The sequence below is a fragment of the Pavona decussata genome, unplaced genomic scaffold (assembly GCF_977016875.1).
Source record: "Pavona decussata unplaced genomic scaffold, jaPavDecu1.1 SCAFFOLD_34, whole genome shotgun sequence".
In the NCBI taxonomy this organism is placed as follows: Eukaryota; Metazoa; Cnidaria; class Anthozoa; order Scleractinia; family Agariciidae; genus Pavona; species Pavona decussata.
In genome coordinates this window covers 215001-232500 of record NW_028145457.1, presented here as the reverse complement: position 1 = coordinate 232500, position 17500 = coordinate 215001, and the positions used below count along the sequence as shown (strand labels likewise).

Here is a 17500-nt window from a genome sequence, read left to right as displayed (position 1 = left end):
CCACGTGATCATTTGTAATCTGATTTCACAGATTATTCTTGTTTAGAATGTGTCTCTCGAAGGTGCACTAGAACATTACTTCTAAATCAGACCCGTAGCAGGGGAGGGGCAGGGGGGGCTTGAGCCCCCCCAGAATTTTTGGAAGTTAAAAAACAATCTGCCTAAAAATAAATAATTAAACCAAATTAATGGGAAGCAATCAGCCTTGAATTTGACGCTGCAAGTCCCTTTTCATAACCTTTAAAAAGTTGTTTACTACCTGTCAGTTTCCTTGGCTAACAGTTTGTTTTCATATACAACAGCAACAAAGGCACTCGTACCTTGTGAATCGGAAATAAGAACCAAAATGGATCGAAATCAACTAATCTCAAGCCATAAAAGCTATTGAAATAAACTACAGTCAACTCTCTCATAGCGACCACTTCTCGTAGGCGACCACCTCCCGTAAGCGACCACTTTGTAAAAACAACCGTTTGTTTCTCAGTTAAATACTGTTTCAAGAGCTCTCTCGTAAGCGACCACCACTCAAATTTCTTCCTTGAAGAGACCGCGACCACTTTTTAGGCCAGAAATTACACCTATTCTTTTGATTTCTGTTTCCGGTAAGCGACCACCCAACATAATCACGTATGATCGTTAGTAAATCATTACTTAGAAGTGACAAAAGTTCAATTTTTAATGACGCTACCCCGGACTGCTGACAGATCCTGCGTATACTTGCAGCATTTTCGTTGTACGGTTCCTTGCAGATTGTTTGCTTTTATGTTTTGGACCGTAGATCTTTTCAGATACGATATGCTGTAGTTCCTTTTTAACATGGTTTGGCCATGTACTTGTGAAGGAAAGTTTTGCTTTTCTGCTGATTCTCGGTTTGGTCTCTATCATGTCGCTGTCGTGTTAAGTTTTCTACGCAGTCCGAACAGCCTTGCAGAAATTTGTGACAGATAATAACAGTTTACAGACAGAGAAGATGGCTATAATTAGATCTGTAGGTAAACGGGACAGATCTGTTCCGAATTGTTATACAAAGTTTCTTCAGAAGAATGAATAGATGTGAAAAAATCAAATAAATTAGTTTCTACTTGCCTAATTTTAGCTGCTACGGTAAAATTTTTATGTAATTAACTAATCGATCCAGTATTACGCTTATTTTGTTGATCTTTCCCGTAAGCGACCACCTTCCATAAGCGACCACTTTGTCGTACACCAAGGGTGGTCGCTTACGAGAGAGTTGACTTGTTTTTTAAGACATCCGATCATTTATAGCAATACAAATGTCCCAAAATGCTCCCACAGTCAGATTCTTACTGCCCGGTTCAAGCCAAATTTTAAAAGAGAAAGAAAAATTTGTCGTCATTTGGTTACGTCCTCCTTCAAACGTAAAATTAGGAAATTTCACATGGTAGTCCACGTAAAAGAAACGGCAAAAAATGTACCAAAAAGTGTGATGCAGGGGCAAAGTTATTGTTTTACTTACTAAATCTACTTTTTTTTGTTTTGTTTTGTTTTCTTATGTTCTCGTTGCATCTTAAATTCCATAATCAGTCCGTGTTTTGAGTGACGAGGGGGGGGGGGGGGGGGAGGTGGTAGTTTTGTTTAACTATTTTGCTAAGCCGCCCCCTCAGTTGTTTTAGCCTTGGTATGGGCCTGTAAATGTAGCGGAATTTTTATCTTGTACGTCGCGAGTAGCGGAATTCTTTTTCAAGGAATGTTATTACGCGGGATGCCCTGAAGGGGTATACCGTGTCTAAAAACGGGTCGATTTCTTTTTTTTCTTCCTCGTAGTCACAAATCGGTACATTAATTACGCGGGATGCCCTGAAGGGGCATACCGTGTCTAAAAACGGGTCGATTTCTTTTTTTTTTTTTTTTCTTCCTCGTAGTCACAAATCGGTACATTAATTTATTCATTAAACTCTCCCCTCTCCTACTCGGGATGTAATGTTCTGATTGTCTTCAACAACAGCAGGCCAATCAACATCCATTCTTGTCGCTTTAATCGCGAGGGAGGGGACCCACTCAACCCTACCGGTGTGACGTCAACGCATCATTTGATATATTTATTAAGGACGGATTAAATTGTCGCGCCATATTGTTAACATGTTCTGGACTCAAGTGTGCCGTTTTCAAACGGAAATTTCACCATTTTGAAGCGGTGAATCGAAAGAATAACTTTTAAGAAGCACCCGACATTTAAAACGGTGGAAATTGGTGAGTTCCTGGCGAAGGAATCGTGCTTTGTTTGACAGTCTTAGACCACGACGCGAGACTAAAAAGAGGTCATTCAGTTGAAAAGCTTACATTATCGTAATGGAATTTCACACATTTCCGGTAATAGTCTGAGTCGCGTAACACAAGGTAAATAACGTAACGCGATCGTCGTGACTCAAACTATTCCATTAGCAAGGATAGTTTTATCAATCGGCGAAGCATACAGTTGGAATAAATAAATCAGCCCCAGCATCACGCGTAATGCCAGTATAGCAGGCATCTTGTTTTTTTTTTTTTCTTCCTCGTAGCTACAAATCGGTACATTAATTTATTCATTAAACTCACCCCTCTCCTACTCGGGGTGTATTGTTCTGATTGTCTTCAACAGAAGCAGCCCAATCAAAATCCATTCTTGTCGCTTACATCGCGAGGGAGGGGACCCACTCACCCCTACCTGTGTGACGTCAACGCATCATTTGATCTATTTATAAAAAACAGATTAAATTTGACGCCATATTGTTAACATGTTCTGGACTCAAGTGTGCCATTTTCAAACGGAAATTTCACCATTTTGAAGCGGTGAATCGAAAGAATAACTTCTAAGAAGCACCTGACATTTAAAACGGTGGAAATTGGTGAGTTCCTGGCGAAGGAATCGTGCTTTGTTTGACAGTCTTAGACCACGACGCGAGACTAAAAAGAGGTCATTCAGTTGAAAAGCTTACATTATCGTAATGGAATTTCACACATTTCCGGTAATAGTCTGAGTCGCGTAACACAAGGTAAATAACGTAACGCGATCGTCGTGACTCAAACTATTCCATTAGCAAGGATAGTTTTATCAATCGGCGAAGCATACAGTTGGAATAAATAAATCAGCCCCAGCATCACGCGTAATGCCAGTATAGCAGGCATCTTGTTTTTTTTTTTTTCTTCCTCGTAGCTACAAATCGGTACATTAATTTATTCATTAAACTCACCCCTCTCCTACTCGGGGTGTATTGTTCTGATTGTCTTCAACAGAAGCAGCCCAATCAAAATCCATTCTTGTCGCTTACATCGCGAGGGAGGGGACCCACTCACCCCTACCTGTGTGACGTCAACGCATCATTTGATCTATTTATAAAAAACAGATTAAATTTGACGCCATATTGTTAACATGTTCTGGACTCAAGTGTGCCATTTTCAAACGGAAATTTCACCATTTTGAAGCGGTGAATCGAAAGAATAACTTCTAAGAAGCACCTGACATTTAAAACGGTGGAAATTGGTGAGTTCCTGGCGAAGGAATCGTGCTTTGTTTGATAGTCTTAGAGACTGAAAAGAGGTCATTGAGAAGCTTATGTTATCGTAATGGAATTTCAAAAATTTCCAGTGAAAGTCTGGGTCGCGTTATACAAGGGAAACAACGTAACGCGATCGTCGTGACGCAAACTATTCCATTAGCAAGGATAGATTTATCAATCGGCGAAGCATACAGTTGGAATAAATGAATCAGCCCCAGCATCGCGCGTAATGCCAGTGTAGCAGGCATCTTGTTTTTTTTTTTCTTCCTCGTAGCTACAAATCGGTACATTAATTTATTCATTAAACTCACCCCTCTCCTACTCGGGGTGTATTGTTCTGATTGTCTTCAACAGAAGCAGCCCAATCAAAATCCATTCTTGTCGCTTACATCGCGAGGGAGGGGACCCACTCACCCCTAGTGTGACGTCAACGCATCATTTGATCTATTTATAAAAAACAGATTAAATTTGACGCCATATTGTTAACATGTTCTGGACTCAAGTGTGCCGTTTTCAAACGGAAATTTCACCATTTTGAAGCGGTGAATCGAAAGAATAACTTCTAAGAAGCACCCGACATTTAAAACGGTGGAAATTGGTGAGTTCCTGGCGAAGGAATCGTGCTTTGTTTGATAGTCTTAGACCACGACGCAAGACTGAAAAGAGGTCATTGAGAAGCTTATGTTATCGTAATGGAATTTCAAAAATTTCCAGTGAAAGTCTGGGTCGCGTTATACAAGGGAAACAACGTAACGCGATCGTCGTGACTCAAACTATTCCATTAGCAAGGATAGATTTATCAATCGGCGAAGCATACAGTTGGAATAAATGAATCAGCCCCAGCATCACGCGTAATGCCAGTGTAGCAGGCATCTTGTTTATTCATTAAACTCTCCCCTCTCCTACTCGGGATGTATTGTTCTGATTGTCTTCAACAACAGCAGGCCAATCAAAATCCATTCTTGTCGCTTATATCGCGAGGGAGGGGACCCACTCACCCCTACCTGTGTGACGTCAATGCATCATTTGATACATTTATTAAAGACGGATTAAGTCGCGCCATATTGTTTTAACATGTTCTGGACTCAAGTGTGCCGTTTTCAAAGGGAAATTTCACCATTTTGAAGCGGTAAATCGAAAGAATAACTTCTAAGAAGCACCCGACACGTAAAACGGTGGAAATTGGTGAGTTCTTAGTGAAGGAATCGTGCTTTGTTTGACAGTCTTAGGCCACGACGCGAGACAGAAAAGAGGTCATTGAGAAGCTTACGTTATCGTAATGGAATTTGACAAATTTCCGCTGATAGTCTGAGTCGCGTAACACACGGAAAACAATGTAACGCGATCGTCGTGACTCAAACTATTCCATTAGCAAGGATAGTTTTATCAATCGGCGAAGCATACAGTTGGAATAAATGAATCAGCCCCAGCATCACGCGTAACGCCAGTATAGCAGGCATCTTGTCTTGTAAATTGTCGAGTTTATCTGCGTATTGAAGAGTTTGGTCAAATACAGCACCTGTTTTTTGCTTAACATTAGTTGGTGCATAAATTATATTTCATTTGCCGTTCCGTTTTCTCGGGGAATTTTACCGGCTGAGCTAATCCAAATTGTGTTACGGAAACCAAAAGCTCTGGAATGTTTAGTAAATGACAAACACACTTCATTCCAAGAAACTTGAATTTCTGGTTGGCTCATGATCTCTGTAATACTGGTTCATTATGTCAATGACGTTGTCAACTTGGTGAAAGGTTTTGAGAGATCACATGACTGCAGATTCCAAGAAATCACAACTTCCATGCCTACATGTAGCGAAAAGAAAAAGAACGAAGAGTTCACGCTGAAAGTTGATCATGAAAGCAAACAGAAACATTCGCTTGAGGCAAAGTATTTTTTAATAGCTTAGTAGGGCGGCCAGGATTGCGAACTTACACTTCGTCACGAGAACTCTCTTACCATTCATTGACTGCTTCGGTTCTGTCTATTTACGTTTATTTACGTCGAACGCGTCAGTGCTAAGTCATAGACCATAGAAGCCGGTTCAAATGGTGGAGAGAAAGTAGGTCAAGTTACACTATCTCGTTCGACTAGTAAAGGATGGGCACTAACCTGCAGCAGTTTGTATAGAAGCGGCCAAGCGAACATGAAACTCACGAAGACGGCTACAAATAAGCCATAAGCGATATTGTCGGTAAACATTTCCAGTTGTACTCCGCGTTAGATTCTTGGATTGTACTTGCGACGGTCGCAGTGCCCTTCTCGTTAATCTACGCCGCCCGGCTCTTCCTTATTTGGTAAAATGCTTTCACTGACCATATGGTTATTTTAACGGAAAGGATAAACCAAGTCACAAGTAAATCACGAGATCCAAAGCTGCGTCATACTTCTTATGTTACCATACCAAGATCAGAAACATATTTTTGGAATTAACGTAAAAAACACGTTTATGGTGCCATAGTGCTAGGACTATAACAATGTTGTCTTACGTCATAACTGCACTTTGACAATTTTCAGGCTACAAACAGGATATCAACTGTTACGTTATTGTGGTTTAGAACGAATCAGAACACTCGTTGCTGTTATTTGAAAACCGCTTAATGACAACATATAATGTCTCGTGATTTCTGGAAAGAAGTTGAGAAATTGAAAGGAAGGCTGGGGGAGGAGATAGTGGTTTCAAATTTGCTGCATACGTTCGTTCGTTCGTTTTTTTTTACGTTCTCATTCGGAGAGAGCATGTCGAACACTGAAGTATCTCAAGCTATTCTTAATGGAAAGAAATTTCTTCAGAACAGAAGACCTCTGCTTCTAGGCATCAGCCCTGGAAATCCACACTACTACCAGATGGAAGCTTTGGAGAGACTGTTTGACTTTGCACAAAGGAATGCAGACAAGGTAGGAAAGCGCCACCAATCTCCTCTGACTTTTACGGCGAATGCATACTTACTTGTCCCCTCGTGCCAAGGTGGCGCATAGGCGAATGCATAATCATCGAATTTAAGAACCGAGGGGGACATCTTCCTGGATTTGAACTCGTTTAATAACCTTAAAATCACAGACATCTTACATATTGGAACTTTAATTGGAACCATCAACTGCATGAAAATAAAAAAATGACTTCAGTTCTTGACAATGTCTCTCCTTGGTTTCGTCGAAGTATCTTTGTAGAAGTCGTAATATTTATGCTGCTGTAGACTTCATTTCCTTCCGTTCATAATGCGCCGTCCTCTTTGCTTCAAAATTCCAAGGTCGACTGACCAACTGTCAGTTTTGCTGTCGTACAGTTGAGCCTAATACATAATTTCCTTTCATTTATAGGTGTTACTTTTTATTCCTGACAAAATCTCTGAGCATAACTACCGAGCTGTTGGATCAAAGAATCCCGAGAAATCCGCTCGCATTAAGGCAAATAGGCTGAGGAATAAATGCAATGAAGCAATCAAAACCAGTGGCCTTCGCGACACTTCCTATAGTTACGTTAGATGGATGGACGAGATAGAAACGTGTCCGAAATACATTGAAGCCTACCAGCACATTCAGGACCTGTACCAAGAAAATGAAGAGTTCCGAGGCGAAATCAGAGAGGCTACTGAAGCAGCTTTAAGATGTCTCAAAAACGGTCGAGAAAAATCGGATGAAGGCAGCAATAAGGAGAATGAAGCCAGCCAGACTAGATTCAATTTGGAAGAAGGAGAAAAGTATCTGCTCAAGGAACTTGCCTTCTTTGAGGCCGTACCAAGTGTTTATGAAAGTTGCCAAGAGTTTGTTTTTATGTATCATCGTTCTTGGCCTGTGTTAGAAAAGTTCATAGGTGGCTGTTATGACGACATTGCACGACCATATTTAGGCTTTGTTGTCTTTGACTGAGTTACTAAAAATATCCAATGTACAATTTCCCGGAAATAATTTTGATCATTTCTGTTCTGTTAGATTTCCATGAAATGCTTGAAGAGCTCAGTTACTCTCAAAGGCTAAGAAATAAAAACCCAAATATGTTTTTACATCTGTAGTGTGTTCTGTTTGATATGCTCAGAGCTAATTTTCCACGAGTACTCTTGGTAAACCAAAGCTGGCTTCCTGGGGCGGTAGCCGATTTTCGTAGTTGAGTTTCAAACCGGTATCACACGAGGCGAGCTAACCAGGCTCTGGCTCATTTAGAGTTTTCGCATGAAAATGGTTCCTGTACTGAGAAGAATGTATAGAGTGGTTTAATCTTTTTAATCCATTAACTTAGTGAATTATTTATCATGTTTCCTATTCCTTTACTTGTCACATAGAAAGTGAAAGATCGATTTGCTGGTCGTCCGTTTTGTTCTAAAGGGAAATCATTTTATCATGAACAACTGCAGGCCTGGTAGACGCCATTACATGAGACATATTTCATTCCTACATCTAATCTACCAATTTCTACACTGCGAAGGGAGTCACACTTGATTAAGGACCGCGGCGTCGTTAAAGAAACTGCTCGCCACAGAATACACCACTCCTTGATACTGAACATCGGAAACTGAAATAAACACAAAGCCCAACCCAACGAATAAAGCTAAGAATATTTCATGAGATAAAAGAAGATTTCAAATCCACACTTACTACCAAGAGAAATAGATTTCGGAAGATCTGTTAAGCTGATTTGATGCTGCTGAAAAAATCATAAATTTGATAGCGTGGGAAATACGACAGGAAATGCGGCTTGTGGTATCTTTCGTTTGTAATACACCTATCAACGTTAAGCCTAGGGAGGGGCAGGCCGGGCATAGGCAAGGTTTGTGAAGGAAATTATTGCCCATTTTTTCCAATGTTAGTGTGCTCCGTAACAAATATGAACTGACATTTAAGGGCTCTTTTTACCATTCACAAATGCCCCGCAGTTCGGTATTTGAACAGAAAATATTATCTAGGTTCAAATGCCCTCCCTGGCATAAAATGTATTTCAGTTGCTGTTTCGTTTTTCCCCGTTGTGGCTTAACATTAGTGGGCGCCTAAAATATATTTCATCCGCAGTTCCATTTTTCGGGGAATTTTACCGGCTGAGCAAATCCAAATTGCGTTACGGAAACCAAAAGTTCTGGAATGTTTAGTAAATGACAAACAAATGTTAATTCCAAGAAACCTAAATTTCCGGTTGGCTTATGATTTCTCTGCAATACTGGTTCATTATAACCATGACGTTGTCAACTTGGTGAAAGAAGGTTTTGAGTGATCACATGATTGCATGTTTCCAAGAAATCACGAGTTTACACTTTAGTGAAATAATAACCCGTCCGAGTCATTCGCACGTAGAAATTTTCTACAGTGCAAACCGCTCTTCAATAGAATGGCTATACCCTGGAAGATTTACTTGACCTGCTGGTTTCTCGGTGCCTCAGTTCAAAGTGCCGTTTTCTTCAGTTTTAATGCCGTTGATTATTTCAGATACTTCTTCCCGGAAAACTACAAACCCGAAGTGTACATTGGTGCCACCGTTGGAGTTGGGGCGACATTAGGAGCAATCTTGACGGTGATTTTCCAACCGAAAACAAACCACTTGACGGTGTTAGTCATCACGCAGATCATCTCGGCGGTTTTATTGCTCGTAGAAGTCGTTATTGTACCTCTTACGAACGCTATATCACCACCTGTACGTTTTGGCGTTATTCTGGGTGTAATTTTCGTGGCAACAGTGGTCCAAAATGTTGGGGGAGGCGCTTTGTACAGTTTCGTTGGAAAGCATTTTCCAAAGGTTGGTATCCACGCAGCTCAGTCTGGAGGTGTGTGCGCGTTTGCAGCGACATTTGTGCTCCGCTGTATCTCCAAAGGGTCGTTTGAACATCTCAGAAACAGGGATCAGGGTTTTCGCCTCAGTGGTTACTTGTATGTGGCTTTGGTGGACCTCATCATTCTCGTGGCGTGCTGTTTTATAACCGTGCTACGAACGTACGTTAGAGATCGAAACACGAGAAGTCTGAACGCCGGCGAAACCTCACCACTGTTAACGAGACTGGAATTCACGCACACATCCCGTAAAACGGTCATAAGGAAGAACTGGGCAGCGCTTGCCACACTCTGCTTGACGCTGTTAATCTCCAATTCCTTGTTCCCAGGCATTACCTCACAGTTTCATGGCAACTACAACTGCTCGTCTTCGGCACAACACGTGTCCAAGTTATCTTCATTTCGCCTGAACAACAGCGCTGAACCCACAACTAAAGCTTCCCCGTCCAGCGACCAGACAGGTTGGTTTGTCGTAATTCTCTTTGGCTGTTATTCGGTAGCAGATGCAATCGGGAAAAACTTACCAATCTTCGGAATTATCTACAACAAGATTTCAATCCTCTGCAATTGCCTAGTTCAACTAATCATAGCCGTACCTATTTTGTTGATCTATTTTGAGCCTTGTTACGCCGGGCTGCAATCGGACTGGGTCGCTTATCTCACAGTCGGTCTGCTGGGTCTCATCAATGGTTATGGTTTGTGTGCAGCCATGATGCTTCTGGCGCCGGGGAAGCCAGATAATAAACACGAGGAGGGACTGGCAACCAGTATCGGTTACATGTTTCTACAGATGGGAATTTTGCTGGGCATGGGTGCCTCTGTGTTCCTTGTAGATTACGTGTTTGAAACTACCAGACACTAAATAAAAGCCTGTCGTAATATTCCATCAAATGAGACGATAACCTCTGGACCTATCCTGACATAAACACCGAAGGGTTAATTTGGTTATGCTGATGCAAATAATAGAAAGATTTGTTTAAGTATAAATTATCAAAAAGGCCTAAAATTGAATTTGATTTCATTTTTCATTAACATGATTTGAATAAAGAACACTGAGTATTAAAGGTCCAATAAGAAGCTTATTCTATACTTCTACATGACAAGAGCGTGATCTGATCAAGGTTAACGAAATGGACTCGAACTTGACTATGGCATCGAAATTTCCATTTCTTGAATATTTTTATTGATCTTTTTGGCTTCGAGTCACAGAATTGAGTAGTCACGCTAGACGTATCCCTCTCCTTTCCATGAAATGGAAAGGAAATGAAATAAAATGAACTTGACTAGCAATAATCAGGGGCACTCGATGGGAACGTCAAAACAAAATTGTTAAAAGTTGTTTCCTGTATTCTTACTTAATGTTATGACCTTTAAAGAGAAATTTGTGAAAGATAGCACAGTATGATCTGTTCGAATTCTTAAGCTGAAAAATTGAAATTGTTTAATAGGAGACAGAATCTTAAGGCTCGTTTAAACGGTTTTAACATTTGCCCAGCATTCGTTCAACAAAAGTTGAACGGATGTTGGGCAAACGGTTTCAACGCCATTCAACATTTTCGAGAACAAAGAAAATGTTGAATCGATGCTGAATGAACGTTTAAACCAAATTTGATTCAACACATTTTCGATAAGCTTTCAACATTTTTTTATCCTTTCAACAATGCTGAACGACCTGTTTAAACGCCCCCGACATTTGGTTCAACAACTGCGTTGAACGCATGTTCGGAAGCAAATGTTGAAACCGTTTAAAGATGCCTTTATTCTCCGCATTTTTTTTCCACGAAAACAAAGGGGATCATTATTTTTAGTGTTGCCAAAGTTTGAGGTTACCTTTTCACGGCTAAACCCCAGTTTTTCTTCACAATTTAGTCCGAATTTCTGAGGCGGGACATGTCTTTTCGTCCAGATATTCCACCGAAACGAACCGTTGGGTGATACATGCTGTATTGTTATCTGAAATAAAGATGTAGGATATAAATGTGGTTTAATGCGGTCCAAGGCTTTCGGCTTTTATCACGATGCCTGTCAAAAGTCATTTAGAGAATACGCTAGTGACTTCCGGCGTGAGAAATGTACGTACGAGGAAGTTCGCCTCAGGCCGTTTTCATTTTACGCAAATTTTCACATTTTTGGAGTTTACTACCAGGGTACTCCCACATCAGTTACGAAGAAAACATTTTTTATACAGAAAAATATGGCTAAGAGGAAAAGGTTTTTGCATGTATCTGATCTCCTGTTCGCTCTCCACAACACTTCCGGAACAAGCTATTTATAAAGCCCTTTTAAAAGTATAATGTCATTATATTCATAGTTAAGGGTTTACGTGTAGTGCAGTAACGCTTACAAGAATACGTTAACTTTTCGTTCGAGAAATAACCCCCTTTAGCTTGAATTTTCTATGGGCAGTCAAGTCGACATTTTTTTCCTAATGTTGAAGTTTTTGCTTTGGCCCTGTGGTCTGAGATTGTTTTTTTCTCAAGCCTTACATTGTTTTGATCCTTGTCAGTTACCCGCATACTAGGGGATGATCACTCCAAAAGAAAAATATTTTGTCTTGTTGGATAAATCGAGAATTATGAATTCCTCCAGGCTAGTTTTATCAGGAAATAAATGATTCCTCGATCATTTCTCACACAGCGCAGCAGTGTTTAAATTCCTCTCTTGACAGAAATTGTAGGTAACTTAAATTTTAAGAGAATTTGGTACCCTAATAACAAACCCGTTTTGCCCAAATAAAATAATTTCTTTATCGACTGGAGTGCAGCCTGCGCCCTGCACATTTTTGACTGTCACAACAAATATTCTTTGAGAATTAATTTTGATCCGAGCAAAAGTAACGCATATTACATACAGGAAACTAAGATCAAATTCATCGATATCCCTCACTGACCCCACATTGTCTTTACTTTCTCGGAATCACGATGTACGACGTGGTAACTGAATCTGACTGATTATTTAGTTTATTAATACAGTATACACAAAACTCTCTACCGAGACTTCAGCCTGTAATATGTATTCCTGTGTATACCGCTTTACCGAAAAGTTCTGTTGGTAATACATTCAACTAAACACGGCATCAGAATTAACGTAGAGATTACAAATCCTGACGTGTCGTTTCTTCTGGTTAACAAATAGATTCCATTTTGCCGTGCGTCTGTACTCTGATAACGCACAGATGACGTCAAAACGTGGTGAGAACAAAGAAGTACGCTACGAGCCGCAGGCGAGTAGCGTGACGATGACGTTTTGACGTCCTCTGTGGGTTATCAGAGTACAGACCGTCACCCACGGCAAAATGGAATCTATTTGTTTTATACAATAACAAACTGACATTGCAACACATTTCGTGAGCTAGCATCGCGTTGCCTGAGCTGAGTCAAAAACTTTCCAGTAAACTCAGTTTTAGACTACTACACACATGCAATTGTGATCTTCTAAATTAGAGTATAATCCGAAAGAATTTCACTAACATTATTTTCAAAACTAACCTTTATTCGAGAAGGAAATCCTGACCCCAAAATATTACAGCATGTAAGTCGCTTCACTGCGATTTGTGATCGATTACTCGCCATTACCAGATTTCTATCGGCGACATATTTCGATAAATATTTGCTTCCTTTTCACGTCACAGCAAAGTTCTAGCTTTCCTATCCTGGTTGAGGTCACTCTCTACGGCCTTTGTCCAATTTTTTTATCGGGCAGTTTTCCTTTCCTGCGAAAAATTTGCTTATGTTTGTCCGCTACTCGCAAAAACAGTTTGCAAAACTTTGTTGACCAGTCGCTCTCGCTGGACTCTAGACTCTGATCACGTGCGCTGGTCACACCACTCGATGACGTCAATCGTGCGTCTATGCTCTAATCACACACTCCTCTAGACCAATCAATACGCGAGGTTTACACAGTTCATTGTATAATTTATGATATATTGATGGAGGAATCTGTCACTACGATCAACATTCTGTGTCCCGGTAAAAGTTATATATAAATCGGGAGTTCGTTTACAACGATCTGAAAGTGAAATTCAGACAAGCTCATACTAAATAATGCGTCCTTCCTAGAAATGGTTGAGATTTTATGATTCGAAAAACTAACATAACATAGCATCAAAACTACTGATGTATAGATGGCACGACTCATTGAGTTGTCGTCTTTTCTGTCTTTTTGCAAGCTATATCAGACCGCTAACCAATAAGAATTTGTCATCTCAGTTAACTTGTTTAGTTTCGCGGTTGGCTGGAGACAATTCTGTCGCGGAGTATTTACATTTCTTTTGTTTCTTTGTGGTGTTTATCGGTGACTCGCATCACAGCTTCCCACCACAGCGGGCCACTTATAGTGAAATTGCGAAATGGCGGTGTATCGTAATGAAAAATATGCGGTTCATTGGGCTTACACCAGCACCTTTCAAAACGATCGTACTTCATAACATCACCATAGGGTGGACGCAACACTTTGAAGCTCACTTTGATCCTTTCTGCGTTGGAAGGGATTTTTATTTGACTTCCGTTTCCTTTCTTCTCTTTTGTAATTTCTTTGCCGTTTAGAATATAGCTGACAACCATTTTGGAGAACCACAAACCCTTGGAAATGTACCTAACGATTCCATCTAATGGTTCGCTTGTGCCTATGACATTCAAAGCCGCCTCTATCTCACTTGGAGTACAGTCTTGTCGATCAAGGTTGTCCCCTCCATTGCTTGGATGTTTCACAGAATCGTCCAAGCGCTTCTCTACAAAGTCCACCGTTGCCTCAATAGCCACTTTTGTAGCATTCTTAGCTAACGGAACTCGAATGCGGTGAGCCAGATCTTTTACTCGATCGGGCAGTGAAGAGACCTGCTCTTCCATTGCTCCCTCAATGTTTACAGCTGCTGTTTGAGTACTTTGTGTAGCTCTGAGCAAAGCTTTTGCAACAGTACCGCCTGCAAATGATGCAGCAGCCAATTTTATAGCCTGGCAAGCCGCATGACCGATTGCTTGGTTCAATGTGACATCCTCTCCATTAACGAACTTTTTCTTTGCATCTGAGGCCAATGATGATACAATTCCACACCCAGCAGCAATGGCCGTTCTAATGCCAATAAGCTCAGCTACAGAGATAGCTGCGGACTCTAACATAGCCACTCCTATGGCGGCACCACCGGGAAGAAGTGCAAGACAATATCCAATCCCGGTCGACACCAACCATTTTTTAACGTCGCAACCATCCACAACGGCTTCTCTACTTATGGTCTCCTTCAAAGCGTTTAAACCACCAGCGATTGCGGCTCCTATGAATGGAGTCGAGAACCCAGCAGTAAAAACCACCGACAGAATTCCACCAACTGTAAGCCCAACAGACAAACCTAGCAAAGCCATTCTCTTAATCCAAGCCAATCTTTGCCCCACAGTTTCACATTCGGGCCAAAAAACAGCTTTGAAGCGTTTTCCTGACAGCCATCCACTGTCGTAATCGGCCATGTTGTTGTACCTTGCACGTTTTTCTCGATCTTTCAGAATGTCGTACGCCATTATCACCTCGCGAGCGATGTCATCATCACCATCAGGATCGCAATCACGGTGCCATATCTGTAATTCTCTTTGGAATGCCTTTCTGATTTCTTCATCTTGTTCTTCTTTTGCCATGGCACGTACTTCCTTCATATCTAGCCTTAAAATGTTGTACAGATTGCATCCTCCATCCAGTGAGCCCACCTCTTCACCCCTGTAAAGTTTTTGAAGGCATGCTTCTTTTTCTTCCGGAGAAAGGCTACCTTCAACAAGTTGAAGCGAATCGGTGATCCTTATTAATTTGTCTTCAACCCATTGTCGCGGTTTCAAGAGAATCTTTTTCGTTTGCTTACCATTTTCAAATCTTGCAATGAGCTCTATCTTGCATCCTTTGTCAGTAGAATGCGACAACTTGTCACTCGGCTTGATTACGTTTGATGAATGAGGTACCCAGCAAATGATATCCAGGTTGGAATAGAAGTTGATTGTGACATTAGCATCAATCGATTCGTTTATGATCTGCAATGATTTGTATTTACCATCCATTGCTGTGATATCTCTTGAGTCTTCAGCGTCTTGAAGATGTGATCACCTCCTAAAAGTCGCATAACACATAATGTACTTGACTGAGACAGAGCAATTAAGTCTACTCAATCGCGCGGAATCGTTTGAATTAAAGGATTGAAATAACTTTTTGGGAAAGGGGTAGTAATCGAATACGTATGATACTTACAATTTACTCCACAACGCGAAATCCTGACGTTAGCTTCGTTTGCACAACTCTGCATACGATCTAGCGAAAAACCCAGTGACTGAAACCGTCACGGTGCAATGCTTTGGTAACCAAAGGCACTTTTCGAATTAATTTCCTGTTCTTGTCAAGCGAATGATCAATCATTCTTATTGGTTCATGTCATTTGTGTTTGTTTACTTTTGGTTTGAAAATGGACCTTGGAGTTGGCAAGGTTCACTTTAATCTCCTGCCCAGATCCGAGATTAGGTTCACTTATTCCAGGATTTCAAGTTATTCTTGTTTCAGTTAAGTAAATAACAAATCACGCAGAATATCCAGTTTGAAATGCAGGTAGTTCTACCAAGCGTAAAAACGCAAGTCTATTAAAAGATTGATTAAATAAATAAATTAATTAATTTATTGATACTGTAGTTATGTTAATGAATCTTGTAAATGAATAAATAAATAAATTAATTCAGAAAACGGGAGAGAAAAAAAAAAGAACAAGATCACCGTCTATTCCGACAATATACCTAAACAAAAATACTCCGAATGCGCTCGCATTTCAGCTTGTTTAAAAGGGTCATTAATATACTGGGCACCACTAAGCAATGAAAGCAATCTTGGTTATTTGAGCTAAAGCATTAAGCAATTTCTAAGAATTTTTAGGAAATCGGATCGTATTTCTCGGAAAACATCGCTATACTGTAAATTCAAAAGATCTGTTTCAGCCCCAAAGTGCCGTTTCAGCTCTATGGCCACTGGAGCTGATTTGACTCTTCGTGGGTCCATTTTGTCAATTGGGTCCATATCGACCCCAATAAAAACCGTTTTAGCCCCACCAAAAACCGATTTGGCCCACAGTGGAAAATAATTCGGCCCCTGGGTGCGTATCGGCCCTTATCACTAGAGCTATTTTGTCTCAAATTAGTGGAACCATTTCCGTTCAAGTCTAGTTAGCTCCAATGTAGGGCCGTCTCGGCTCCTATTAATGGAGTCGTTTAGACATCGAAGAACAGAGACAATTTGTTACAACGCAAAATGGCCCCAATCACTTGAGCCATTTTGACTCCGAATGGTATAACCATTTCCAATCAAGCCAAGATGGGTCCAAATTAGGGTCGATATACTGAATTTTAACGTAAAGCAATATTGTGACAGGGAAAATTTTGTGGGAAAATTTACTTTACAATTTCTACCTTCTTCTGAATTGTGGTGCATGATTACCGTTGTCCAATAAAATCCCGCGTTTTGTCCAGTTGTGGAAAAAAGGCTGCATTTGCTTACTATTGAGTCCTTTTCATTCACCGAACCGAGCTTATATATTCTGGAAGCATGCAGTAGTCCATTTCAGCCACTGCGATTATTTACTGACCGCTTTACGATGGAGAACTTCGCCAAAACGTTCACTGAAGAGGAAATTAAGACATGGCTTGAAACGTCTTCAACGGCAGCCATCGAAAGAATATCAAGTAAGTAGTACTTGAGTCCGAGCTTGCTTTAATATTTGCAACTGAGCTGGAATTAAAGCCCGGTAAAAATAATCTTCTTACGTTTCTTTTTGTTTGTTTTATTTCTTTTTTATCTTTGCATGTGATACTGTGGTCGAGATACATATGTCATTTGTGAGCAAATTTAGCTTCATGCTGAAGTGTTCTATCAACCCTAATCTCAGGAAGAAGTTAGACTCTAGGAATGAGGTTAGTATTTGTATTAAGCATTGTCATTTATTACATGTATGTTGTAACCCATGCCATCAAGTAATTTTGGTATGTTTGTGTGTGATTGAGGAGTAGTTTACAATATTATTTTGACAGGAACTGCATTTTACCAGAAGCTCTTAAGGGTTTCCTATGTTATATCTTTTGGTCTTAGGGTGGATTGTCAAAAATATATTAGCATACCTGTCTTATCCATAATTTTTTTTGCGCTGGATATAGTTTTTGTGATTGCAACGTATACAAGGACTTTTTTCTTTCTTCCTCTGATGCCAAGTAATTGGTTATCTTCAATTTAGGAACGCTATTGT

General features: G+C 40.4%; 4 protein-coding genes across 4 annotated transcripts in view; 2 read left to right on the top strand and 2 right to left on the bottom strand.

The window, feature by feature from the left end:
- LOC146484289 (uncharacterized) overlaps nucleotides 1–5767 on the bottom strand; it is a 21957-nt gene extending 16190 nt beyond the window's left edge. The window contains exon 1 of the mRNA XM_085104871.1: nucleotides 5608–5767. Coding sequence (XP_084960997.1) covers nucleotides 5608–5697 — 90 coding nt within the window. The 5' untranslated portion in view covers nucleotides 5698–5767. The remainder of the gene's footprint in view (nucleotides 1–5607) is intronic.
- A 188-nt stretch (nucleotides 5768–5955) lies between these two features.
- Nucleotides 5956–7504, top strand: LOC146484288 (uncharacterized). Its single transcript, XM_085104876.1, has 2 exons — nucleotides 5956–6393; nucleotides 6817–7504. Exons 1-2 carry the CDS (start codon nucleotides 6109–6111, stop codon nucleotides 7363–7365), a joined length of 834 nt encoding a protein of 277 aa, XP_084961002.1. The 5' UTR covers nucleotides 5956–6108; the 3' UTR covers nucleotides 7366–7504.
- A 153-nt stretch (nucleotides 7505–7657) lies between these two features.
- Nucleotides 7658–10326, top strand: LOC146484287 (uncharacterized). Its single transcript, XM_085104874.1, has one exon. The coding sequence runs from the start codon at nucleotides 8813–8815 to the stop codon at nucleotides 10109–10111; it is 1299 nt and encodes a 432-aa protein (XP_084961000.1). The 5' UTR covers nucleotides 7658–8812; the 3' UTR covers nucleotides 10112–10326.
- Nucleotides 10327–12609: 2283 nt separating this feature from the next.
- Nucleotides 12610–15630, bottom strand: LOC146484286 (uncharacterized). Its single transcript, XM_085104813.1, has 2 exons — nucleotides 15472–15630; nucleotides 12610–15333 (listed from the first exon to the last, which is right to left on the bottom strand). The coding sequence occupies exon 2, from the start codon at nucleotides 15282–15284 to the stop codon at nucleotides 13509–13511; it is 1776 nt and encodes a 591-aa protein (XP_084960939.1). The 5' UTR covers nucleotides 15285–15333; nucleotides 15472–15630; the 3' UTR covers nucleotides 12610–13508.
- Nucleotides 15631–17500: the final 1870 nt, after the last annotated feature.

Excerpts from the sequence above, each read along its gene's own strand:
- LOC146484288 (XM_085104876.1), top strand. The coding sequence starts at position 6,109 with ATGTCTCGTGATTTCTGGAAAGAAGTTGAGAAATTGAAAGGAAGGCTG. Across the intron at positions 6,394-6,816 it reads CACAAAGGAATGCAGACAAG|GTGTTACTTTTTATTCCTGA; the intron begins GTAGGAAAGCGC and ends TTTCATTTATAG.
- LOC146484287 (XM_085104874.1), top strand. The coding sequence starts at position 8,813 with ATGGCTATACCCTGGAAGATTTACTTGACCTGCTGGTTTCTCGGTGCC.
- LOC146484286 (XM_085104813.1), bottom strand. The coding sequence starts at position 15,284 with ATGGATGGTAAATACAAATCATTGCAGATCATAAACGAATCGATTGAT.